This window comes from Balaenoptera borealis (assembly GCF_965194805.1).
Source record: "Balaenoptera borealis genome assembly, chromosome: 7".
Lineage (NCBI taxonomy): Eukaryota > Metazoa > Chordata > Mammalia > Artiodactyla > Balaenopteridae > Balaenoptera > Balaenoptera borealis.
In genome coordinates, this window is record NC_138864.1 from 80,716,717 (window position 1) to 80,741,571 (window position 24,855).

Consider the following 24,855-nt stretch of genomic DNA (forward strand, 5'->3'; position numbering starts at 1 on the left):
CTTCCAGCTTTGAGAGGGGGGCTGCTGATGGGGATGTAGTTCTGAGGTTTGCACTTTCGGATTTTGGTTTCCTCTCCGAGCAATTCTTTAATCTGAAGATGAAAATATTTCCCTTTCCCGTGCCTGCCTTTGCCTCTGCCTCTGCCAGCCAGTCAGTAGGCAGCTCTAGCTTAAATCCAGCAGTAGAAATGTAATGTTTAGCTCCTGTAGCATCTAATAAAAGAAGTACTTGTAAAACTGCATTTTTATTAGAAAGATACCAATCTCCTTTCTCTCTCCCCCTCCCCCTGGGGCCATAAAAGGAAAGCAGGGAGGGAAGAAGGAGAGGAAATAAATCCAGAGAATGCCAAATCCTATTTTCCGGGAAGAAGCCAATGCTGGGACTCAAGCAGTTCATGGAAGGACTCGGGGAAGCTGCTTGCAGTTCAGCCTTTCTTTTGCTGGAGACCTGGGTGAGCCTCAATCTCTTCCGAGCCGCCCCGCTCCCAGTGGCGATTTTAGGAGTGATTCTTTCCTCCGGGCGCGATAAGGGACAGCGAAGCATCCGCGGAGAGTCCAGTTGCTCCTAGAAAGTGCTCGGCATCCGCCGCGCGGCCGGCGATTCCCCGAGTTAAGGCGTTGGCTGGTCCGCTTTGACCGGAGGAAGATGGTGGAGCAGAAGACAGCCCTACCTTATCCCCCGGCGGGGCTGCCCGGGCACCTGTGCGCCTCCCGCCGCGCCTCAGCCGGGCTGCCTTTGTTCCTCCCGCACTCAGCACTCCGCAGCCCCTGCGCCCGCGGCCGGCCTCCGTGGCAGCTGGGAACCGGGCAGCCCAGCGGGCAGGCAGCTCAGCGCTTCCAGAACTGCCGCCGCGAGAAGCTCCGGCTGCCTTCCCGAGAATTCGCCGCGCTCCCGGGCGAGCCGCCTGGCCAGGCCTCAAGCCGGAGCTGGAGGGCTGCCGCGGCCTGCTCCGCCAGGTCGCCTCTGCCTGGACTCCACGCAGACCCTTATCTTCGGCCAAAGAATCCCTTGTGACCACGGATATTATTCAGAATAGAAACTTTATTTTATTTTTTTGTTTTGTTTCTCAGAATGTGAGCAGCAAGGAATGTAGAACTCTCAAAACAAACCTAGCGTTTTTCGCGTTTACAGATTTTTTTTTTCAGTTTCGCTTGATGTTACAAACCTAAATCACTGTTTTCAGAAGCTGGATCCTCTCTGGTATTATTGCATCATTACTGTTTTTATAAAGGAATTCTATTTCCCTTTCGAATAAAATTTTTTTCTATGTACGCCAATACACCATTGAACAAAAGGCCCAAGAAACCTTCTGAACAATCAGGGTACAGAATTTCTTTAATATAAATACGAACGGATGGGGATAAATAATATTTAAAACTTATTCAATGCTTGCAAAAAAAATATAAATAAATCTGACTGTTCACCAGCATACACACACGGAAAGACGTACACTTAGTCATCCTTGCACAGGGAGCCCCTGTTTCAAAGCGCCTTTGATTTTTTTCTCGCTCTTTACAAGAAGTGCAATTAAAAAAAATACTAAAATCTAAAAAAAAGTAATCGCTTCCCCTCGGGAGCCATAATGTACGAACAAATTCACATCAAAGAACTTGGCTAGAAAATTTGTTCATATACCCTGTTTCTGATCAAAGAGTAGAGAAGGTAAAGGGTGCAGGGCCAGCGGCCGAGCGAGGGGCGGGAGGAGATAAATATCGCTACTGATACTGACAGCCATTCCAGCAACCAAGATTGCTACGTCACATAAACTATAAAAACGTGTTACCAAAGAAAACAAAGCGGGGGGGGGGAGAATGGGGGGTGGAGGAGAGAGAAAAGGGAGGGGCGGGAAGAACCTTAAACAAACAAAACAAAAAAAGCAAACGAAAAAGAAAGGTAGGTGGGGGGGGTGGGGATAGGGTGGGGACTCTCCTGGCGCGCAGCCCCGAGCCCACCATCACAGATGGGTGAGCTTGGGGGCTTCCTGAATTCTTCCCTGAGAAGGATGGTGGGCGGTAAGGTCCGTGTAGGTGGGGTGCGGCTCCCCTGGCCCGGGCCCATGATGGTGGCCACTGCCCAGCGGCCCAGCGCCCCCGTAGTCCATGGCAGCCGAGGCGGCGTGGGGGAGGTGAGTTAGGCCAAAGAGGGGCGGGCCAGAGTTGCTCATGGGCTCCACATAGCTGCCCCCAACGAAGACGGGGCTTCCCTGTAAGTGTGGAGTCCCGTAGCTGCCATTGCCCTGCAGGCCATGCGCGTGCGGATCATAGTCGGGTGTGCCGCCCGCGCCCGCCCCCGTCGCGGTGTAGCGCTTCTGCGGGGGCGGCGGGGGCGCGCAGCTGGGCAGGGGTGCGGGATAGGAGGCGGGGGGCAGCCCGTAGGCGCCCTGGGGGTGCTTGGAGAAAGGCGGGGGCGACTGGGGCTCGTACGGGACGCTGTTAACCAGCGAATGCATAGAGTTAAGATAACCGCCAGCGCCGGGCGGCACGGGACTGCGACTTGGGGACTGGCCCCCTGATGATGTCAGCATGCCCTTGCCCTTCTGATCCTTCTTGTACTTCATGCGGCGATTCTGGAACCAGATCTTGATCTGGCGCTCGGTGAGGTTCAGCAGGTTGGCCATCTCCACCCGGCGCGGCCGGCACAGGTAGCGGTTGAAGTGAAATTCCTTCTCTAGCTCCACCAGCTGAGCGCTCGTGTAGGCTGTGCGCGCCCTCTTGGACGACGCCTGCCCAGGTGGGCTCTTGTCACCTGCGCAGCTCTCCCCTGCGAGATCAGAGAAGAGAGGAAGAGTGGCATCAGGGGCTGCCCGCAGCCCCGCCCAGCCCCTGACCCAGCCAGGCCCCTCCTTCCTCCAGGCCCCAAAGATCCCTCCGTTTGTCAGGGCCCAGAAAGGGGAAGAAGGAACTACATATTTTCCTCTGTCCTGGTGGGGAAACAGCGCCTGTAGCCCGTCATTGAGTAAAGCTGCAAATCATAGGCCTCTCCAAGGGGGGGGGGGGAGGAACAGAAAAGCAGAACCCCCTGTTTGCCTTCCTGGTCTGTATTTCCCTTCTGGAGCTATTCACTTTCTGACTCATTTACTGATCCTTCAGCCCTATCAGACTACAAACTCCGTGTGGGCAGGTGTCACCATGTTCAATCCCTTCACAGTAACTGGAATGTGAGGCACCTAATATACACTCAATAAACCTTTCCCTCCATCACTATCTGACTGAAGGATTGGACAGTTGCCTCAACTGGCCACTTATTTGATCTGTCCAGTATAAACGAGTGGAGTGGAAGCTCCAATCTGGAAGGCCTTCTCTGCCCGAAAGAAGAGACCCCATTGAAAAGAGTTCCCATTTCTGGTGGGGAGGCCCAGCTCCCTGATGCTGGGTGCTATTAATTAGGGCTCTCCATGTCATCAAGCAGCCTGCCCCAGCTTTGCCCACTAATCTTGACCATCCTTTCCCCCCCGGCCCCCCAAATCCTGGCTCTGGATGGTCCCAGATACTCAGGCTCTGAACAGAGCACTAGCAACTGGAGAAGGCAGCAGCAAAGGAAACCAAGAGGCTGGGAAGCCCAAGACCCAGCGCCTGTCCTCTATTGGAATCTGGTTCCAGGAGGCCCATGTGGTTCCCATTAGCATCCCCGCCCCCAGGAAATCCCTGGCTGCCTTCATTGTACTAAGTCTGAGTAGGGCCTTCCCAGAGATAAGGCAGCCACTCCATCTACTGGAGCAAAAATTAAAAATAAGCTTTGATTATAGGCAGAGCATTGATTCTGACTTGGAGGCCTGCTTTTATTCTGCCACATTTCATTGTGGGGTGGGTGCCCCTGTTTCATTAGAAATGAGGAGCTGGGCTAAAAAGAGACAGTGCTGCTCAGGTTTGTTCTGCCCAAAGGTCCTAACGCCACAAGGAGGGACTCCAAAGTCACTAGGCCCCACTTGCTCATAAGAAAGGTCCAGAAAGACTCCCATCAGATCTCTCTCTGGGGTTTCCTGGGCACAGAGTCCAATCACTTCCCTAGTTGCAAAGCCTCTGGAAACCTTTGAGGGTTGGGGGGAGGAGGAGCGGTGAATTCTGGAAATATTCCATCACTCCCAAACCTTGCTGGCCGTGGCTGGAAGTGGCCTGGGGGGCTGGGAGCCAGGTCAGAGGACCCTCTTCCGGAAGGCGGCCCTTTACCTGAGCTGGAGCCGCTGGTTTTCTGCTTTGTGTTTTGCCGAGACTCTTTCATCCAGGGGAAGATTTGTTTGGCCACGGTGGGCGAGTTGAGTAGGGGGCTCTTGGCTGCGCTGGCGGGGGTGGGGTTGCTGCTGCCATTCTGAGGGGGGGAGACTGACGAGGGGGGCGGGGGCGCGGCAGGGGCAGGCGCAGGGGGCTGCGGCGGGGGTTGCGTCTGTGGTGGGGCAGGGGGCGCGGCCTGGGGCGGCGGCGGGGCCAGAGGCGGCTCGCCTAGGCCCGGGGGCTGGCTGGGCGGACCGCTCAGGGTGCGCAGACACGCCTCGCTCAGCTCGTGCGCCTTGGGGTGGCCCCCGGCATTTGAGGGCGACTGGAGCGAACAGGCGGGTCTGTGGTACTCGCCATCGGCGCCCAGTGCTGCGGACGCCGGGTATGGCTGCTGACTGGCATTATAACCGAACCCGTTGGCTGCCTGGTAAGGGTAGCCACCGTAGATCGCCGAGCTGTCGTAGTAGGTCGCTTTTTGCATCGCGTTGTTTCACGATCTTGATCGCACACTCTGACAGGGGCTTGACACCCGTGAGGGCGCACATTGGCACGCCCCCGAGGTCACGTGACGCTCCGCCGCCAATGGCCGCCCAGCGCAGACCTGGGGGGCGAGAATCGCAGCGCCGTGAGGGCTCCGCGCAAATCCATCTTACTCTCAATAGCTAAGTGACATGAAAGCCATAAAAGAAAAAGTGGTCAGCAATATTTAGCAGCACGACTTGGCCCCGGGCGCAGAGAGCCGCGCTATAAAAAGCCGCTGGAATTTACTGGCAGCTACAAATATTTGCTTAACTTGCATCTGGAGTTGGGGTGTTTTCCGGGGAGAGAGGAGGAGAGTGAGAGGTCCGGAAGCCGGGTCTGGGGAGCTGGAATCCAAAAGGAGAAAGGCCTGATGGGCTAGAAAGGAACAGGCTCTGGATCCCTTCTTTTCCAAGGAAGAAGAAAATTGGGGTGTCCCTTCCTCTCCACAACTTGGATTCCTCCCCTCTGGAGATCATAGGGAAGGGGCAAGGGGCAAAGGGGAGCTTGGGTCACCAACTTTTTCTCCAATCCTCTCTTTAGGACTGATATTTGCCAAAAGAACCGTGACGCAGGGTGACTTCCCATCCAGGCCCTTCTTGGACCTTCCAGCACCCAAGAAAGGTATGCACAAATTTTTTTCAGGCAGTAGCCCTACTGGACCCTTGTCGATTTCAGAAGCTGAGCTTGTTAGTTAATCTACCCTTGTGCAGGGATATGACTCACCTCCTCCAAATGAGACCCTTGTGGTCAAGGAGGGGAGAGAAAACTTTGGATGGAACATTCTGGGTGGGGATGGACCAACAAGGACACCCTCTCCAGGAAGTCAAACTCAAATCTCGGACAGTTCTTTACTGCTTCCCTCTCCCTATTTCTCAGGCAGGTCCCAGCAGGCCACTCCCACCTCTTTGCCCCTGTTACAGAAGGTCTCCAGACCCTCCTGCCTTGGACTTTCTGAGGTCCTGTTATTCAGGGCAACTATCAAATTCTACCTGCTAAAACATGATGGATTAGAGAAAAAAAAAAACCCATCAGGAACCTGAAAAACCAGCGTCATCTCCATGACCACGGCTTGAACTCTCCTTCCAACTTAACGATAATAGGTTCTGTCTTAGAAACTGCTATGTAATGTGATGTATGGGGGTCATTTGGCTCCGGACGAGGGATGGAAGCACAAGCCATAAAATCCTGCCAGAGTTCCCTGATCTTTGTGTGCTGTTGTTGTTGTTGATATTTGTTACTTGGCCTAGTTACCTGCTTCAGAAACACCAAGTAAAGGACAAACCTGGAAATCTAAAAAGCAACTGAAAGCCTTCTCAACCTTTTTATTTAGAAAGCATACTGTAAAAGTGAAATCTATGTTTTATTTTTGTTTTCACCTTTGCATGGTCAACCTCTGGTTCTCACTCAGCTCAGAAAACTTTCACGTGAGTTCAAATAGTCGCCCCGCACACACAATCAGGATGTTAGTCTCTCTGACCATTTAAGAAAATTACAATGACAAATTCATGAAGAAAAGAGCTTACACTTCATGCCTCAACTATGTGTACTTGAGTCCTGAAGTTATTCAAAATTCCAGGAATAGCAGACACTTTGTTAACTAGAAAAAAATTAATGTAATAAGCATATAGCAGTGGATGATTATAATTTTGTTTTTAATAATGGACTCCTTTGGATTTCATTATTAAACCAACAATCTGACCAACATCTGGAAAACAGGCACAATTTAATTTTCCAGAACCTCAATTAAAAATTACAGCAGCCCTTATCCGGAGTTATTGTATGTGATCTTGAGCCCTGGAGTATTGTTTCTCTTTTGGAAATAGATAGGAAGCTACAGATACCATGATCAAAAGTAAATAAAGGATAAAATAAAATTTAAAACAGAATAAGCAATTTAATGTCTCCGTTTCCTGTTCTTTCACTGAAAATAACTCCAATTACATTTGGCAGTGTTAATGTCTGCCATTATAAATTTTTAAGATACTGGGCTTGTGTAAAATAAAACGTCAGGTTAAGACAATTACTCCAGACACTTGAACAGCAAGATGTTAGATAAAACAAAATTAAGTTGATTTTTAACATGCAATATTTCAAGAGACTTGCTAATCCATTATCACAGGCTACACCGGCCTGCGGCTTACGGTCTTTTCGTCAAGTTATGCACTGTCTTATAAAATAATAAAAAACACCTTTGAAACTCTAAGAGCGAACAACAACCTCCATAAACTTAAAATGTGAATTCACCCACCAAAGTCCTTCCTATTGTTTGAGGCCAGCGGATAACCACCTTGGGGCCCACATAATCCACCACCTCACCCCACCCCAGCCCCCAAAGTTTGCAACCTAGTAAAGAAGTTGGAGATTTGCCAGCCAGGAAACTTTGCTTTGCATCCCCAGCCTTTGCCTGGGGATGGGAGGAGATTCCTCTGAAAAGATCCGTTTCTGGACAATAACCCCCAGGTGCAAGAACTGAAAGAGTTGAGGAGGCTAAACTGACTGCAGGAAGCAAGCCCTATTGTCTCTCTGGAAGATCTGCCCAAATTCAGCCTCCTTCCTTCTGACACTGCTCCCTTTTTCCACTCCCGCCACTTCCTCGGCCTGCCCTCACCCCGAGTTTAAGCGGGAACAGCGGGTAAGAGCTCCCGCGTCCCCTCGCCCACTGCTTCCTCTCCTTCCCAACCCCGGAAAGTTGAGGCTGGGCTAGGGAGAGGGAAGAGGTGGGGGCGGGGATGGGAGAGCGGCCTGAACTCGAAGTGTAAGGGTATCAGTCACTGCCGGGAAGGAAGCTCCGGCTTGTGAACTCTTCTTGAACCGAGATTTAAGTCTGCAGCCATAAATCACCGAGACGTAAACTCCACCATTCAGCGCTGAGAGCGGCCGGTTGTGGCCCCGCTTACCTTAACTTCTGACGAGCGCCGTGAGCGCAGGCTCGGGCTCCGGCCCCCGGCCCGGCTCGGCTCGGCAGCCCGGCCGGGTCCCCTCGGCGCGGGCTGGGCACCGACCCTCAGCATCAGCCGAGACGGCGGGCGGGAGGGAGACCCCGAGGCCCGGACGCCGCGGTGCAGAGCGTGGCCGCCTAGCTGCTCCGGCACGGCTCGCCCAGGGCGGACTGGGGCGGCTCGGACCCCCCCTCCCACCCACCCCACCCACCCACCCTCCCTCCCCTCCCCTCCCCCACACCCCCGCCCCCTGCCCTTCCCGAGGGCAGCAGCCGCGGCCCGGAGATAAGCGCTAGCGCGGCGCAGGGCTCTGCCTGGGCTAGTGGCACCGACTTGGGTATGTTTCTTATGAATATTACACGCGGAGCAGCGTCTGGTCGGGGGGTGCGGTGGGGGGCGCTGGGGGCGGGCGGCAGGGGAGGCCGAGGCGGCTAGGGGGGAACGTGGGCCGGCGTGGGGGATGGGGCTGAGGCGAGGGGAGGGATGGGAGCGAGCGGGGCAGCTCGGCGGCGGCGGGAGGAGGGCAGCCTCCCCCCAACGCTCACCGCCCTCCCTCTCCCCACTCCTAGGCGTCACTGAAGTCCAGGAAAATTATGCTAATGAGGACAAACGGCTCTCACAAAGGGGCTCTCTTGCCGGGCTCTATTTCTTAGGAATCCGTTTAGGAAACCACCTTACCCTGTGCCCTGGACATTTCCAGTTGCGGGGCGAAGGGAAGACGGAACCAGAAGAGAGTTCCCCAGACTTTGGGCAGTTTACCTCACCTCACCTGCCACCCCCAATCCAAGAACCTCAAAGCCAATCTCTGGGGAGCTGGGATAGGGCCTCCTTTCTCGGGAGACCGCCCCAAGAGCCAACTGGGGTGTCTTTGGTTATATTTTTAAAGTAAAAACCCTTGAAATCCTGGCGGCTGGGAGGGAAGTAGCCTGGGGGAGATGCAGGTTGTCCAGGCAGTGAAATGGGACACTCTGGGCTCAGGTACACACAAAGGTGCTAGAATCCTGGGTCTCCAGCTCTTCTGTGCCCATTTCACAGTTCAAACACGCAGCTCACTCTCAGGCAAAGACAGATAAAGTTCTGACCCCCAGCACGAACGGACACCTATACTTTCTCCCCTAATTAGTGGTAGATAGGGATGCTGAGCAGAGGAAAGGCCCGACGTGGCTGGTAACATTGCCAAAACTTTAAGGAGGATGGATGGTCTTTCTCCTCCTTAATGCCTCCCTCAACTCCCCAGATTCAGAAGTGAACTCTGCAAGGATATGTGTGTGGCAAAAAGAGAGAAGTGGAGCTTTCGTGCAATTCCAAGGTGTCAGCGGCCGGTCCTTCTCAAAGGAAGGTGTTAAAAATATAAGTAGTATGTTTAAACTGTCAGGGAGCCAAAGTGTCACCTTAGAGCAAAAACAAAGCCAAGGGAAAAGGGAGAAGTCAAAAAGCACTCCGGGCCAGGGTGGCCTCATGCATACCAATGGTTTTTGTCATTTATGGCTGGGCAAGATTTATGACTCGGCGCCCCAAAGCTGTAAACAGAGCACAAAACAGCAAACACTTGCTCCTTATGGCATATTGCTCCAGCGCGACTTGAAAGGGGTAGCAAGGCAGCGTAGGAGGCGCGAGCCGGCCGCAAAAATCCGCTGGGCGGCATTTTCTCTTCAAACCGGCCGGGTTGGATGTGGCATTTGAAGAAAGAAGGCGTGGGTCAATAATCAACCCGCACTTTCTCCTCCAAACTGCTGACGCGACTCGCCGCTTTCTCAGCTAAGCCAGCTGCCGGGAAGGCCAGCTCTTCGTGAGAACCTGCCGGGGGAGGGGATGGCCCAGGGCGCCGAGGTGAGGGATGGGGCACCCCGGGCGCGTACCTTTCCGCCGGCCCCAGGGCTGTGACGGCAAAACGCGGGGACTGGACCCGCCGAGCCGCGGGAGCCCTGGGAAAGCCGGGGCGGGAGCTCGGGCCGGGCCTCCACCCGCCCCCGACTAGGTGGCCTCTGGGCGGCGGGCTGCGGCGGGCAGAAGTAGGGCTTGGACCTCAAGACTAGGGTCTGGCGGCCTGGCACGCAGACTGCCCGGGTCCAGGCCTCTCTGCTGACATCCAACGGACTGGCTTTTGGAGCTAGGCAGGCGAGGTGATTAAAAATAATAATGTATAATAGCCGAAGGATTTTTGTTCGTTTGTTACTGCTTTTTAAAAGAAAAATATCGCCAGTCGATTTCCACCGCCGCTGCCGCCGCGCCCTTTCTAGGTAAATCCCGCAGCCATGCACCCGGCTCTGCCAAAACCGATGAGGTTTTCTTTGGGGAGAGGACCCCTTGGCTGCCCCAATACCCCTAAGTCCCATGCCCCCGCCCCCCATCCCTCGCCCATGTAGACTAGAAGAAAACATTGTCTCAGCACTAGAAGAATCTCTGGAACGGCGGAGGTGCGCTGGTGCCTTTCTACCCCTCACAGGGGTCTCCTTGTGAACTTATCTGCGAGGGCCTGTGGGTGGCCCCGCGGCTGGCTATGCAGCCAGGGAGGAAGGTGAGGAATAACTGTTGGCAAGAAGAGGCATAGAAGTCCCAGATTGGGGAGGAAAATCAATGAGGAAATAAGCTTGCCTGTGAGGGTGAAGTTGGCATTTTGAGGGTAAAAGGGGACTAGCCTTTTTAAAAAAAATATAGCTGTTGTTTAGCTATGATGGAGTGGCTTTAGCTCTTTCCGTGGAGGAAAAACCAACCGGTTCTCTATAAACGCCACTACTGCCTTCTCTCTGTGCACACTTTTATACAGAATCTGCTCAAGAATCCATCCTTAGATATTTATTCCGCTTGCTGGCACTGAAGCGACAATAAAAAGATGCCTTTAACAAACCTCTTCTATTCCCTCTCTCATTCTTTCTAGCGAAACTATATTATTTATGAGTCTTTAACTGGGCCAAAAATGTACCAGAACTGGGTCATAAATCATATGAAATGCTGACAAGTAATTGAACAGCAATTAAAGCTTACATTTTATTTCCAAGGGGTGTTTTAGAGCACTTGAAATGGCCTCAGTTAAACACGGTTAGCGCCTGGGCCAGTAGCGGGGGAGGGCTGAAGCAGCCCTTCCGTCTGGGGAAGCAAACCCCACTCAAGTAGGGGAAACCTGATTTGATTTTTTTCCAGTGCAGAACGAAATAAGATTATTTTTTTTAAGTCAGGAGACAAATACGATTCCTGACTCCTTGTAGGCGTCTGTTTTCTCTGCTCCAAGAGCTTCAAAAGCAAAGGAAAGCGAAGTTTCCATCACCTTTTTAGGGAGTTTCCATCCTTCCCGGGAGTGCTGGGTCCCTAAAGCCCAATTAGCTCAGGCTTTCCCAGTAATTTGGAAGCACACTGTTTAACTCTCTGCCCCCATTCTGGCTACAGCACCGTTTCTGGGGCTCTGAAACCGTTGAGATGTCTGCCTCTGCTTTCTGCAGACTGGCCAGTCCTCCAACCCTCCTAGCTGGCTGAGGGCGTACAAGGGGGCGCCCAAGCCTGTGCATTATGAAGCCGAAACGCACCTCCAGCTCCCTGCTTTCTCTGTCTCCTGAATGTTAGAATAACAGAGCTTCTGGGCATTCAGCACGCTTGCCCCCACCCCAAGCCTCTCCGAGATTTGAGCTGTCCTTCTCCACCCCTACTCGGGTGCTCAGGGAAACAATGGCTAGTCCTCAGGGTCTGGCTCCTTCAGTCTGGCAAGTGGGAAAGCGCTTCCTGCAACCCAGCACTGAACAAAGTGGCCCGAAGCACCATCAATAAAATGGCAGCGCATCTGGACGCTCATTGATTTCCCTCTCCCAGCTGCTCTGGCTGTCCAGGTCAGCCCTCACCCTCCATCCTGGCCGGCAAACACGGCTAAATAGGGCGCGATCCCCCTTCTCCTCCACTCAGCCCCCACCCCCCTCCAGGCAGTCGTGTCCAGCGAGCACAGCGTGGGCCACCTTGGCCCGAGCCGGCGCTTTGGGACCCTCCCTCCGCCTGGGGCTCAGCTTCTGGGACTCAAGCCCCGCTGCAGTGGACAAAGCCACGGGAGCGTCGGAGGCCACCAGGCCCACCTAGTAGCCCCCGAGTTCCCCTTCCTTTACACGCCCCCCCAATACTTTCCAAGGAATTAAATTCCATCTGAGGCGCTACTGGGGATGTTTCAAATGCTTTCAGTTCTAAGGGAGAAACAAAGGAAGAGAGGGGCTGAGGGTCCTGTCCCTGAACCAGGGTCTCCTCACCTGACCTTTGTCTCTCACAGCCATAACTCACTCTAGATATGAACAATCAACGGAAATACCTTAAAATAAATTCCATCCTCCCGGTGTGGCCTGGAGTCCCATCGCTAGCTCGCCCAGAACTGCTCCATGAGCGCTGAAAACTGCAGCCCGCTAGGAGAGCGCTTTCCGGAGAAGGGGAAGGAGAAGGAGGAGGTGGGTGCGAGGGGGTGGGGGGAAAAGCTCTCGCTCTGTAGAGAATCTAGAAAACGTAATCACAGGCAAAGCCCGCCCGGGTCTCCGCTCCAAATGCCACAATAATGTGCTGTATTATGTGCTCACGTGGTCATACGTCAACTTAAATCCTTCTATTTGAAATAGGGAATCACTGAAGGAACTAGGTTTCCAAGCAGAACATTTAGCTTTTGGGGAGGTGAAGCGGGGGACCTTGACCAGCAATGGGGGAGGGAAGCACTGTCTAGGGCAGTAGGACGCTGGAGGCATCTCCTCACACCCCAACACGTGGTGCCACACAAGACCACTTATCTCCACTTATATTTCTTTACACATGATCCAGACACAAGGGAACAGCAATTCTGTCTCCATTCTTATAGTCCACGGAACTTTCCTTACAGTCTTCCACTCACACATAAACTGAACCCAGAGCACCCAAGCACTCTAGTCTCGCCTGGCCCACTGGCCAGTATGTCAAAAGGCAAGGTGCTAGCCCTGTTTCCAGAAGAAAACCCAATAAGGACTGGCCTAGTCAGTGGACTCCCTAATGGCCTGCCATTGTATGGAGTTTGCTAACACCCACACCATACACCACAGCCACTGGAGAAACCCAAAAGGCCCATAATTACCTGACAAAAGGCTGAAGCACCTCCTCCAAGTCCAGTTGGTTTTGTTCGACGGAACCCCCTAGAAGAGATATGCTTGGCTCTAGAGTGGTGGGTCAGGGTTTGCTAAATCTGGAGGGACCAAGCGCCCTGGCCAAATCTGCACTTATGCATTTTCTTAGTGCATAGCTCAGTGATACATGAAATTATAGGCTTCTGATGATGAAAAATGTAAGGGGAAATGATCTAATTGTCTCTGCAAGAGAGGAAAAAAAAAGAACCAACCTTTGCTGGCATCCCTTGAATTAACCTACAAGACAATCTAGGGCCCTCTCTGCAGACCAGTCTGCCCACCCTCCCCCAAGACAACTCTGTGTCCACCATCAGAAACTGAACTGGACCAACTCAGCTCAGGAAGAACCTGGCATTACCCCTCCCCATCCCACTCCAACTCCTACCCTCTGCTTGGTGACACCATCCACTGACTTTAACACTTCACCCTCTCAGGAGCCATCTAAAAAGTTCCTCTTTTCAGGTCTTAGTTTCTGAACTAGGGGAGTGCTCTGAGGTGGTAAGATCCTCATGCCATATTCTTTTGTTCCTCGAGAGTAGGTCTTCAGCTGGCTAGGCCTCTCTAAGTGTGAGAACTCACTTGTAGCAGCTGCAGGAAGCTGTGCATGATTCCTTCCCTCCTCTCCTCCCCCATAGAGGAGCAGAAGAGGCCTGGTGAGAATGTAAGGCCCTCAGCAAAGCGGCCTGGTCATGGGGATGTCCAAATCACAAGGGCAACAAAAGAGGAGGAGACCGAATCCCTTGGAAGTAAGCCCTGGCCTAAGCTAGAGGTACTGTTCCAATAAGGTTCTGTCTGTGGGATAGCTGGAAGAGAACCTCTTTGTGAACTTTCCCAGCTCTGAACGAAGCTACAAGATAGAAAGTGAGAACCCAAAGTGAAAACCTGCTTCTCTCAGGTTTCCGGGGTAAAGGACAGGACCAAAGGCTGGTTTCAAAAAGCACTCTCCAGTCCCCCAAGGACTCAGACAACTAATACACTGTCCTCCCCTTACCCCTCCACCCACACAATTTCACCCTGAGCTCTCCAGATAGCCTGGCAAACCCCCTTGCCTGCCCCCAACCAAAGTTTCTGCACAGGCTTCGACTCAAAGATGAGAAGAGGCCCCCTTCAGAACTCTCAGAGCAATCTGGAGCAAACCAAAACTCCCGAGGCCATAAATCAATGGGAGAAGTCTTTGGTACTGCTTCAGAGAAATGCCTTAACGCCAGCAAGGCCCAGCAGCATCTCAGCTCCAGCCAGGAGCCTCTATACCGCTATTAACAGCCCAGTTAATGCTCCAACTGCTGTTTAACAATTAACATTAACGACTTGGGGTGGGATGGGGTGATTGGGTGGGATGTGAAGGGAAAAATCTGAGCAAGTCAAAGGAAATTTAACTTCTGAGGTGAAAACAGCTTCGCTATGAGAGACCTTGGTCTGGGCAAGCCCCCGGGGAACCAGCAGCTGAGAGTCCTCCTTCACCACTCTGAAACCCACTTTCCTGGAGCAAGGCTGTGGGTCTTTTATGGTTCAGTTCCAGAGAACAAGAATAGAGATGCTCAAGTATCTAAGTCCAGGTTGGGAAACCCAGCTGCCAATCCCTCCTCTACTGACTCCCCCACCCAACCTGGCCAGGGCTGGGGACACATACCCTGGATCCATGCACCAGAGCCAAAATAGCCATGAAGTTGTCTTGGAAGGAGCAGGTGACCAAGGATACAGAGCTTTAGTCAATATTTGCAAGGCTGTTGGCAGATTAGCTATATCTGTACTCAAACACTGCAATCTGATTTCTCTGTCAAAAATACACTTAACATTTTTCTCCCTTTACTTAACTCTAGTGGTTTCTCTACTCAGCGTCAGGTAGGGCCTTCTTTGCCCACGGGGTGTGTGTGTGTGTGTGTGTGTGTGTGTGTGTGTGTGTGTGTGTGTGTGTGTGAGTGTGAGAGAGACAGAGAGAGAGAGAGTAGATTATAGATCATTATTTAACATAAGATATTTCCTGTGGGTGCAACTACAGTACAAATGAGCTCCAAGTTCTCTGGACACATATGGATGTGTATATCATTTTATACACATGGCCGCAGACCTCTGCAACTATTTACACGTGCAGTGGTTCTGTTGTGTGCAGAGATGCAAATCATAAGTACACACTGAGTTGCAAATTCCTGAAATGCTCCATCTATACTTGGTATAAACAGACATACAGTAGCTGAGAATGTAACCAGCTTTACAATTACTCTGTTTACTTCTTATCTGATAAAGTAATAATTGTATCCGGAATACCATATCAGTCTTAGAGCAACACTGAATAGCATGTTTCGATTAATTAACAACCTGATATCTACTGTAGGAGCAGATTTCAGGGAAGACTGAGGCCTAGGGAATAGAAGATAAAAATCTCAGAAAACTTTTTAAAATAAGTCATTCCTGAAGGAACAAAGCAAATCCATTCTTTCAATCCAAGCTTTTGAAAGCTATTCCAGCAGCCCCTCCCCCAAATAGGCACGAAATTTATGGATCTTTTACAAGGTAATAAACCACAGTAATTACCTCCCTGCATCCCAAACTAAGAGAACAAATTAAGCCAGAACTTGAAAAGAATTTTAAAGAGTTTTCCCTTGTTCCAAATAGGAAAAGAAAACGCCGAGACATACAAAACTCGTGCTTTTCCTATAGGAGGATCAGCGGATCAGCCTGGCTAAAGAAACCGAGAAGCCCAGCTGCCTGCGACGGTCTACACATTTGAGATACAGCAACTTCCCTCGTGCCAAGGAAAGGCAAAACGATAGGATAAACTGCAAGGCAGCGACACAAGTTTCCTCCACGCAGAGCTGGGACTGACCACAACTGCCGAACTCACAGTCTCCGCAGGCGCCGCAAACAGTCCACAAGGAGAGCAGCCCACGCAGCGGCCGCCGCGCCAGTGGCCTCTACTTGCTTTTGCCCTGCTGTTCTGTGTAGCGGTTTGGTCTGTCTGGGGCATGCCGGAGGGGACAAACACACCCTTCTGAGCCCCCTGCCCCACACACAGACACACATCTTTGGTCTATGCAACCGCCCCTCCGCACGAAGCCGGCTTTGGGGCAGAGCTTTGTCCGCTGAAACCCCGCATTGGCGGGGCGTGCAGCTGAGGGGAACCAGCCCCAAAACTCCTTTGAAGTTAAATATTGACCAGCACCTCTTTCAAAGGGCAAGGGGTTGCAGCTGCCAGGGAAAGTAAACTCCTGCCCAAAGGCCCGGTGCGAAGCCCGGGGCAGTGAAGAGTTTTGACGCAGCGCTTACCTCGAAAGATGTCGAAGACTGAACTCGAGAGTGTCTCCAGCTCCGGGCGCTCAGGGAACCGCCGTTTCCGGTGTCTGGGCGCTCTGCGGACAAACAAACAGCAGAGGGTGAACAGCGGCTGCGGAAGAAGGGAGTTGGAAGGCCGGAGTCCGAGGCGCAGGCGGCGCGGGCACCAGGGTGGCCCCCGGGGTGACGCGGACACGGAGGAGTCGCCAGGGCACTCGTCCATGCGGCGCACTCATTGCTCGAAAGGTTCCGGTCTACAAATAGCCTGAAGATGATGATTTATTTTTGTAAAATAAATACATACTCCATCTCCGCACCCACACTTTTTTTTTTCTTTTTATGGGGTGGGGGAGGGGAAGCGGGAAGAAAATGGACCAGACGGAGGAAGACAAGAAGGTGGAAGAGGCTTTCTGTTGGTGTCCGCTCTGCTGCGAGAGCTCCTCTCGCACCTCAACTTGGGGATGTGAATGCACGCTTTATTTTCTTTTGCTAACAAAGGGAAGCCTTGTCTGGGAGCATTCAATCACGGACTCTCCTGAAACCTCACTAATAGTGTTCATTTCTGTTTGGCGCGAAATCAGATTCCAGCTCAGCCCATGGGGCTGGGGCAGTCTTGCGAGGTTTTGTCTTCTGGTTCATTAAAGCCCTGGGGCGTCCTTTCTCGGTCCCAGTGGGCTGGCGGGACCACCACAGCGCCCAGTCCCTCAGAGTAGGCCAGTTATGGTTGCTGGAAGTGGGAGAAACTGGGAAGGATGCGGGCATCAGACAATAACCGATCTGGGGGCCCTACCCGGCCTCCCTCTGCGCCGCAGCCACGAGCCGCTCCAGGCCCTAATTCCACTGCCGCCTCATCCCTTAAGATATTTGCAACCCTCTCTTGCTCTCTAACTAGCAAGTGGTCAGCCAACTTTCGGGGGATGGGGGAAGACACTGAGGAGGGACAAAGAATCCTCCTGGGCGCTGGGTCCAGGCTTGGAGAAGTTCTTTGCTGGGCTGGGACTCTGAGGGCCGGTTGCTTCCACAGCTCTGTCCCTGCCCCACTATCCCTTCACCCAGGCCTGGGTGGCCTCCCCACACTCCAGCCTGCCCAAATCAGCCCCAGTGGCTGTCCCGCGTCCATGCAATCCTGCTGATAGTGCCAAGAGAGGCTACCAAACAGCCGGCAAGTCCCCTGACCCTCAGGCTTCAGGGCCCTCTAGCACACTGAACAAGTGGCCGCACACCAGCAGCTAGCCTGCCCTCTGCCACCACCTCGACCTGCAGGCCCCATTGTCCATCAGGCACTTGGGGCTCAGAATCCATGCTGGGCCCTTTCTCTTGTTCAAACTTGCCCTCTATGTCCCCAAAGGGAGTGCCCCCTGGCCTTGGGGATCCTGGCCTGACCCTGAGCAAGGTGGGGCTTAGTTATCCTGCATATTACCACTCAACTTAGCCCCAGAAGGGTCTGCTGCACCACCATCCACTACAACACACATCCCCACCCCCTCACGCTTAGGAGTACTGTCATTATTATGGTGATTATTGTTGTTGCTATTTCCTTATCCCCAAGTCAAATATTCATGGCTGCTGTTCCACCATAAATCGTTCATACTAATGAGTCACAAAGAGATGCTGCCCAGGTCTCTCCCTCTGCAATGGCCGCCGCCACCGCGGCCTCTCTCTCCGCGTTTTTGGCGCTCGCCCGGCGCGGGTGATTTATGAACACCGGGAAAATTGGACAAAGCCGCGCGTCCGTCCTGTGGTATCTCTGCAGCCTTCCCCAGTGTGAATCAGAACATTACCAACTGTCTGCGCATCCGTCCCGCTTCATCACCAAAGCCAAGATGTGACCGCAGAAATCCCGAGCCCCAACTCACGTTTCCCCGGACGCGGCGTGCTCCGCAGACTCGCAGAACCCCTGCAGGAAAAGCCCAAGACCCAGCGTGGGCCCGCCAGCTCCGGTCCTGGCCGCTGACGGCCTCACTCCACCACTCCTGAAGGAGTTAAAAAGCCTTTGGATACAAATCTGAGTATGTGTGCTTTTAAAACTCAAATAGGAAGTTGGGGGACTCTCTTCTGAGAGATTCATTCCTAGTGAGGCCCTGACGACTCCGATCCATTCCTGACGATCCGCATTAATTATTTAATGAGTCACGTGACCACAAAGATTACAATTTCAATATCTCCCTCGAACAGGCGCTACACCTTTATCTGCTGCAAGCAGGATCCTTGTTTGACTTTTTTAGTTCCCAGGCCTCCGAAACGCAGATGCCCTTGCCCGGCTCCCAGGCAAGCCACCACCATGTAAATTCCAGGGCCAGCCATAGGAGAATTAGTCATTCCAGGACTAGGAGAATTGTGGACAGTCAGGTGCCCTGATGTCAGTCCCTTCCTGAGCCCAGAGGTCAGCCCACCTGTCTCAGCGCACTGGCTAAAGCAGTTTGGTTACATAATTTCCCCAGCTGCTTTGGTGGCTCATCAGGCAAGAAACCACCCTTCTTCCCTGGCCTCTGGACACCTGTGGCCCTCCGTTTCAAGTGTAAGCTCAGATGCATATGTCCATTCCAGGCTTCTGCAGAGAAAAGATGTCTGTACACTTACCCCTACCCAAGGTGAGACCAAAGACTCTGTTCAAACTACACACTCATTAACATATAGAACGTGAAGGGGAAGCGTTCAGCTGCCTCAGTTTCCTCATTGGTAAAATGAGAAGACTGAACCAAAACGGGCTCCAGATCTCTTTTCCCTTGGACATCCTTTCAATCAGGGAATCTCTTTTAGCCCCAGGAATCAATCCCAGAGAGGGTGGGACTGGCCTGAAAGCAGGGGTAGGGGAGAGGGGCCCCCATGAGTTTGGGGCCTTGAGAAGAAGAGATGCCAGAGTTCCAAGACTGAAGTTTCAGACTAGAATGTTTCATAACAGCGCCAGCAGCCTCCCTGATGCTATCAAGGAGTTAGAACACACTCTCTTCTTCCTCCTTCCCAGCCCCTACCTACTCTATGAGAGAGGAAGCAGTTATTCTTGGGCCAGTGTATAATACAGACAAGGGGCAACAGGAGCAGCTGTTGGGAAAGGTGAGCCTGTGTTCTTCAATACCAGACCGCAGCTAGGGATGCAGAGACCAAGAGAGTACAAAGAACAGCCTATTGCCTGCACAGAACCACCTCATTCACACAGGAAGTCCCAGGTTTCTGTTTGCTACAGTGATTCTTTGGAGGTTTTCTTTCTTTCCATTCCAAAGAGCTGTGGCTATGTTTCTATGTTGAAAGGGCTGTAGGAAAGGCAGTGGTGAGAAAAGCAGCACAGATTGGAAGCTCAGGGAAGCAGGCGGACAGAGGAGAGATGGTGATACCCATCCCATGGGGAGGAGGCTGAGAAGTGGGGGGAATGTGGGCACCCTGGGACAGGTAAATATAAAGTCAGAGATGCTGTGTGGAGGGCCCACTCCCCATATATCTAGGTAATCTTCCCAGGAGCTCCATCCTGGGTATTAAGTACTCTACTATGCCTGTCACAGTTGAATTCCTGCTGTAATAAAACACCGGGTATATCGTAGATTTCAGCAAAACTAGGAAAGAGAGCCTGCAAAATGCCATTTCTCTTCATGGGGGAGAGTGTTAAGTACTTAATTCAAACTGTGACCATTAAAGTGTCTCCTGTCCGATTAGGTTGATTTCAGATGTTGACAAAACTTTTATCTCCGGAGTCATGCACAGTGTGGCTCTGTGACTAAAGCAGATGAGTGTGTGTTAGAGGGAAGGAGGGGAAAAGAGAGAAAAAAGAGGGGAGCATGTATAAGGGTCATTTTTGTAGGAGGCTTATAGAGCTTACGCAAAATACTGTCTTTAAAGGCCAAGGGTTTGAGGGGCCAGTAGGGTTCGCTTTAAAAAAAAAAAAAATTAATGAGATAGAAAATTTGTCCTCTGGGTGAACTCTTATGGTTGCCCTAGCAAGGGGCAGACAATGAACGATTTTGAAGCACAAAGTGGGATTTTCTAAGCTGTTATAACAAACTCCCTTAAAGACCAAATCTGAAGCAGGCAAAACACTTGAAGAAATGACATAATCATTTGGATCATTGTGGGTAATTTTGGCTTTGTAAAACTTACCAATACCTTAACAATCAAGACAGCTTGGGCAAAAACTGCCATTTTGTTCTGGAATATTAGAAAAACAATCTCGATCCTCTCTCTTCTCTTCCTGGATAGATTTAGAGTAAGTGAAAGAAAGTTACCCCTTCCACCCCTATACAAGTGCCCCCAGTATGAAGCTAATGAGTGCCCCCGTACCCCTCCTTCCCTACCAAGGAGAAATATAAGAATTTACCTTAAATGATGATAATCTGCCATTCGAGGTTTTGCAGCTCGACACTCAATTTCCACCAAGAGTCTAGGCATTTTTTGAGCAGACAGCCAAGATGCTGAGTCTTTGCCCGAGACCACATTATTTTCAAGAAGATCCCTTGCTTCTCCACAGACTTTTCCCAGAGAATGCCTTTCAGAATTGCTGTTGAATTACAAAGAAGTATTTATTGTATGAGGTGATTAATGATTCCTGGGGAAATTGCTATTTTCAGCGTGATTTAATTTCGTTTTACAAGTGAGTGTAGTAGGGGGAGGGTTAATAAGTTTTAGCAGCAGTTGCAGGGCCTCCAGAAATCCCTGGCACCCACTGGCACCTTATAAAATGCACTTTATGCCAGGTTTGGCCTGCCTTGAGAAGGAGTGTATTTGTTTGCCCCTGAATTTTCTTGGGGAGAGGAGGTGGCCCCTCAGAGACTGGTGTCCACTTTCCTCTCAGATCTGGTTTGCTCCTAGGTAGAGAACGATCACCCTTGCCTGTTATCACACACAGAGCAGCCGAGGCGAAAGGGGTAACAGCACTGACTACTGGCTAAGGGTGGTTAGCCTCTGATGGGAAAATGTGTTTAAAAACCCTCTGATACTGCAGAGGTAGGTGAGTTCCCCCCTCCCATCTCTGCTAAAATTGTTACATGAACTAAAAACTACACTCATTCAAGGCCAGGTGACAGTTCTAATATTCTGGGGCTAGTGGCTGTTGGTTTTCTGAATCTTGTTGCAGAGAACTCCCTGCGGTGACAACCAAGTCTAAATCCTCTTTACTAATTTGTAAATCAGTAAACAAATACTAGGGCTATGAAGACTGAGAAGTGGGGTTTGATTTCAACCTTTTGAATCTAGATCTCTAGGTTGGGCAGAAAGATCTGGGAGCATTTGAGGAAGGTGACCCTAGTTCAGAGATTGGCTTTCTTCCAGCACTTAATACTCCCAGGTCTACCTTGCTTAAGGTGTCATTATGCTTTTTCTTTCCTCAGAAGAAACTCTGGAGGGTGTACTGGGAAAATTCAGTTTATTTTGAAAGCTCTTGCTTCAAAAAAAAAAAAAAGAAAGAAAAAGAAACAAACAAAAATCCCAAGCTGTAGTTAGTGAAGAAGAGAACCTTAAAAACAGCCAAGAAACAAAAAGCAATCTCAACTCTTTGCACAAACTAGTTTTTATCTCCAGGGAAACAGACAGATTAAGCGTGAAGGTGCAATAAATACCAAAGAGACCACTTCTTTCCAAGTGTGCTCAGAGTTCAGCATGTAGAACAGCTGCAGAAACTCCTGGGCCCACAGCACTGCGCAGTTTCACCTTTCATTGCAGAGAAGGACACGTTTCTATGCCTTACAGAGACTTGAAGCCTGAAAGCCTGGCCAAGTTTGGGAAGAGGAGCCCTCTCAGAGCTCAAGAGCCTTCCTGCTCTTTGGAACTTTTCCCACAGTGGGTCAAACTTGACAAGAGTTCAGCTCAAGTTGAACAAATTATGTGGGCAGTCAGTCCAAGTGAATGCAACTCAAGCCATCTACAGGATTTTTACATGCAAGGTCAACCATTTCAATTGAGAGAATATTTTTTTAAAATTAAAAGTAGGAAACACACAAATATGTCTCAGAACTTTGTTTTTTAAACGGAGTTTATTCTTAGCACATGTCTTTCTATAGAGCCACACCACAATTTGTAGAGTTGCACATGGGTCTAAATGCACTCCCCCTCACCCAAGATTGTGCCTCAGAATAAGACAACAATATCTCCACAACAATATTTTAAATAAATGAAAGAAAAGGAAACTAACATATATCACATCTACCATCAAGGTCTGTACATTTTGAGAATTAAATAATCTTGTGACGTCCACAATGTCTACTCATTTATTCAGTTCGGTACAAGCTTGTATGAGCTGCCTTAATGAGGAAAGGGGAAATAAGGAAGATAGGAAAAGGGTCTGATTTCTTCTGCTTGCAACAAATATACATGTACATGTCCCCAGTCAGCCTGGGTTGTGCGACTGACTTTAGCCATCTCAAAAGTATTTGATGCCAAGTGGTTCTTCTCAGGTACCCAAACCTGGCAGCCTTGTTCAGGCCAGCAGGTTGTTCCATCAGCCAGCATCTTGGCCATTGTCCTCCCTTGGGTGGCAACCAGCTCACACTCTTACCCGGATAATGTCTTCTCTTTTTATTATCCTTTTCACCAAGCTGAGTTTTGTTTTGGGGTCTGTTGTAGTCCAGATGGGGAGGGGTGGATGGGAAAGGGGCAGAAGAGGAAAGAAAAGCATGTGAGGGAAAGAACTGGTCTAGAGCTCTGCAAGATTATATGGACGAGGGAACGGGTGTGGAGGCGCCCTGGTTGGGGTGAGGATGCGGGTTCAGGTGTGGGCTCTGAGTTTGTGGTTTCCCCGGTGGGCCTGCTGAGGCCGAGGCCGAGTTAGAGGATCGCATCTTAGTGTTGGGCAGTTTGTGATCTTTCTTCCACTTCATCCTTCGGTTCTGAAACCAGATCTTGACCTGGCGCTCGGACAAGCAGAGCGTGTGGGCAATCTCGATGCGGCGACGCCGGGTCAGGTAGCGGTTAAAGTGGAACTCCTTCTCCAGCTCCAAGACCTGCTGCCGGGTATAGGCGGTTCGGGAGCGTTTGGGCTCCCCTCCATTATAACTGGGGTTGACTGAAAGCCCATAACCCCGAAGGAGAAAGCCAAGGAGGAGGGAGTGGAAGAGAGGGAAAGGAGGAGGAGAGAGAAGGTGGGGTGGGGGAAGAGCAATTGGACATCATCATTATATAATAACCTGACACCAAGTTCACGCAAGATACATAAAACGGCAAAGAAAATGTTTCACAGGCTATTGACAACGGGAAACACCCGAGAGCCATAAAGAATAGTGCTGGGCATTGGGGCTGAAGAAAAGCTTCAAAGACACATGGCCTGAAGCCTCTGCCAGGGCAATTAAATTTATGGGGGCTATAATTACTGCCCTAACAGTTTGGCGTCTCGTAAATCTCCCGATAAAGGGACCCCGGGTACAAAAGGATTCTCACGTTGGGATCAGGCGGCTAGCTGGCGCGCACACACCCACATCCCACTGTAGCTTGAGCCAGCTGGGGGCTCCCCTCCCGAGGCCCCCTACCCCTCGGCCTCTCCCCACGACCCCCGCCCCGACCCTGGAACCCGGGCTCGGCCCCAGCCCACCCTCCCGCGCCTCCCCAGCGGCGCCACGTACCGGCGCTGACATGGATCTTCTTCATCCAGGGGTACACCACGGGCTCCTTGCCCTTCAGGCCCAGCGGGCTCTTGTCGCCCAGGAGCAGCGGGCACGCGGGGGCGCTGCCCCCTGCCGGGACGCCCGGGGTGGCGGGAGCCGCCTCGCAGCGCCGCGGGGGCGCGGAGGCAGCCGCACGATGCTGCGGGGGAGGCGGCGGCGGCGGGGGCTGCCGCCCGGGCGGCATGACATGGCTCGCGTGCAAGCCGTGCGCGGGACCCTTGGCGTGCGCCGGGGGCTGCTCGGGCTGCGGCGGCCGCCCGGGGCTGGCGCTCCCGCGGTAGCCATAGGGGTAGGCGGTGTCTGCGGCACCGTGCGCGGGGTAAAGCGCGGCTGCGGGATAGGAGGCCTCGCGGGCGGCCCGCGGTGCGTAGTAGGAGGCTGGGGGCTCTCGGCTGCCGCCCGCGTGGGGGAGCTGGGGCTGCTGCTGCGGCAGGTGCTGGGCCGCGGGCACTGGGGGCTGCTGGTAGCCCGGGCCCCCGCCAGGGCCGCCGTCTCTGCCGCCGGGGCCGCTGTGCTGCGCGTACTCCTCGAAGGGAGGGAACTTGGGCTCGATGTAGTTGGAGTTTATCAAAAACGAGCTCATGGTCATTAATTTGTGAAGTGCAAAAATACTAATTTTTCTCGCGTTGTCGTTTTTCTGGGCTCGCCGAGGCCCCTCCCCCTCCTGCCTCGCTTCCCATCCCCCCTTTCCTCCACTCCTTTCCCCTCCCCCGCTGTCAAGCGCCCACCCCTCCCCCTCCCCCTCCCCCTCCCCCTCCCCCCTCCCTCCCTCCGCCGCCGACGCCACCAAAGTTCGCGCCGCTCCTCCCCCGCGGCTCGCCCGCGCGCGCGTGTGCGTCCTCGGTCTCGGCCCCGCGCGCGCCCCGCCCAGTACCGCCACGTGACCCGCCCCCGCCAATGTGCGCGCCGCGCGCGCGGACCCGGATCAGGAAGCGCGCGGGCGGGTGATGGATGCTGCTGTCCGGCTCCAGGAGGAGGGAGGGAGCTGGAGCTTTGGGCGTCCAACCCCCCAACTTTGAGTTCCGCTGGGAATTCAGGGCCCGCAGTCTTCTGGTCCTCTCGGATGCCCAGACCGAGCCCTATGCGTACCCTACTCTGGCCTAGGCCTCGGGGCAGACAGGCGACCGCGGCCCAGCGCTGACCTCGGGGCCCAGCCTATCTTGGCCTGGCGTCCTCAAGGGTTCGAGGCCGCCTGGGGGAAGGAATGGCGTCGGGACCAAG

At 52.5% G+C, this 24,855-nt stretch overlaps 2 protein-coding genes across 6 annotated transcripts; both read right to left on the reverse strand.

Annotated features, from left to right (window-relative positions):
* Positions 1-1,024: 1,024 nt before the first annotated feature.
* Positions 1,025-20,497, reverse strand: HOXA3 (homeobox A3). Of its 5 annotated transcripts, none has more exons than XM_082397994.1 (5): positions 20,361-20,497; positions 17,836-17,951; positions 16,049-16,131; positions 4,168-4,813; positions 1,025-2,761 (listed from the first exon to the last, which is right to left on the reverse strand). In XM_082397994.1, the coding sequence occupies exons 4-5, from the start codon at positions 4,691-4,693 to the stop codon at positions 1,956-1,958; spliced, it is 1,332 nt and encodes a 443-aa protein (XP_082254120.1). In that variant the 5' UTR covers positions 4,694-4,813; positions 16,049-16,131; positions 17,836-17,951; positions 20,361-20,497; the 3' UTR covers positions 1,025-1,955. The 5 variants fall into 5 exon arrangements, with proteins under 5 accessions (XP_082254120.1, XP_082254121.1, XP_082254122.1 ...); XM_082397995.1 differs by having other exon boundaries at positions 15,627-16,131; XM_082397996.1 differs by lacking the exon at positions 17,836-17,951 and having other exon boundaries at positions 20,361-20,378.
* A 1,495-nt stretch (positions 20,498-21,992) lies between these two features.
* HOXA4 (homeobox A4) lies at positions 21,993-24,312 on the reverse strand. The gene is made up of 2 exons (XM_082398024.1): positions 23,593-24,312; positions 21,993-23,039 (listed from the first exon to the last, which is right to left on the reverse strand). The coding sequence occupies exons 1-2, from the start codon at positions 24,221-24,223 to the stop codon at positions 22,687-22,689; spliced, it is 984 nt and encodes a 327-aa protein (XP_082254150.1). The 5' UTR covers positions 24,224-24,312; the 3' UTR covers positions 21,993-22,686.
* Between the last annotated feature and the right edge of the window lie 543 nt (positions 24,313-24,855).

Excerpts from the sequence above, each read along its gene's own strand:
- HOXA3 (XM_082397994.1), bottom strand. The coding sequence starts at position 4,693 with ATGCAAAAAGCGACCTACTACGACAGCTCGGCGATCTACGGTGGCTAC. Across the intron at positions 2,762-4,167 it reads AACCAGCGGCTCCAGCTCAG|GGGAGAGCTGCGCAGGTGAC; the intron begins GTAAAGGGCCGC and ends CTGATCTCGCAG.
- HOXA4 (XM_082398024.1), bottom strand. The coding sequence starts at position 24,223 with ATGACCATGAGCTCGTTTTTGATAAACTCCAACTACATCGAGCCCAAG. Across the intron at positions 23,040-23,592 it reads GAAGATCCATGTCAGCGCCG|TCAACCCCAGTTATAATGGA; the intron begins GTACGTGGCGCC and ends ATGGGCTTTCAG.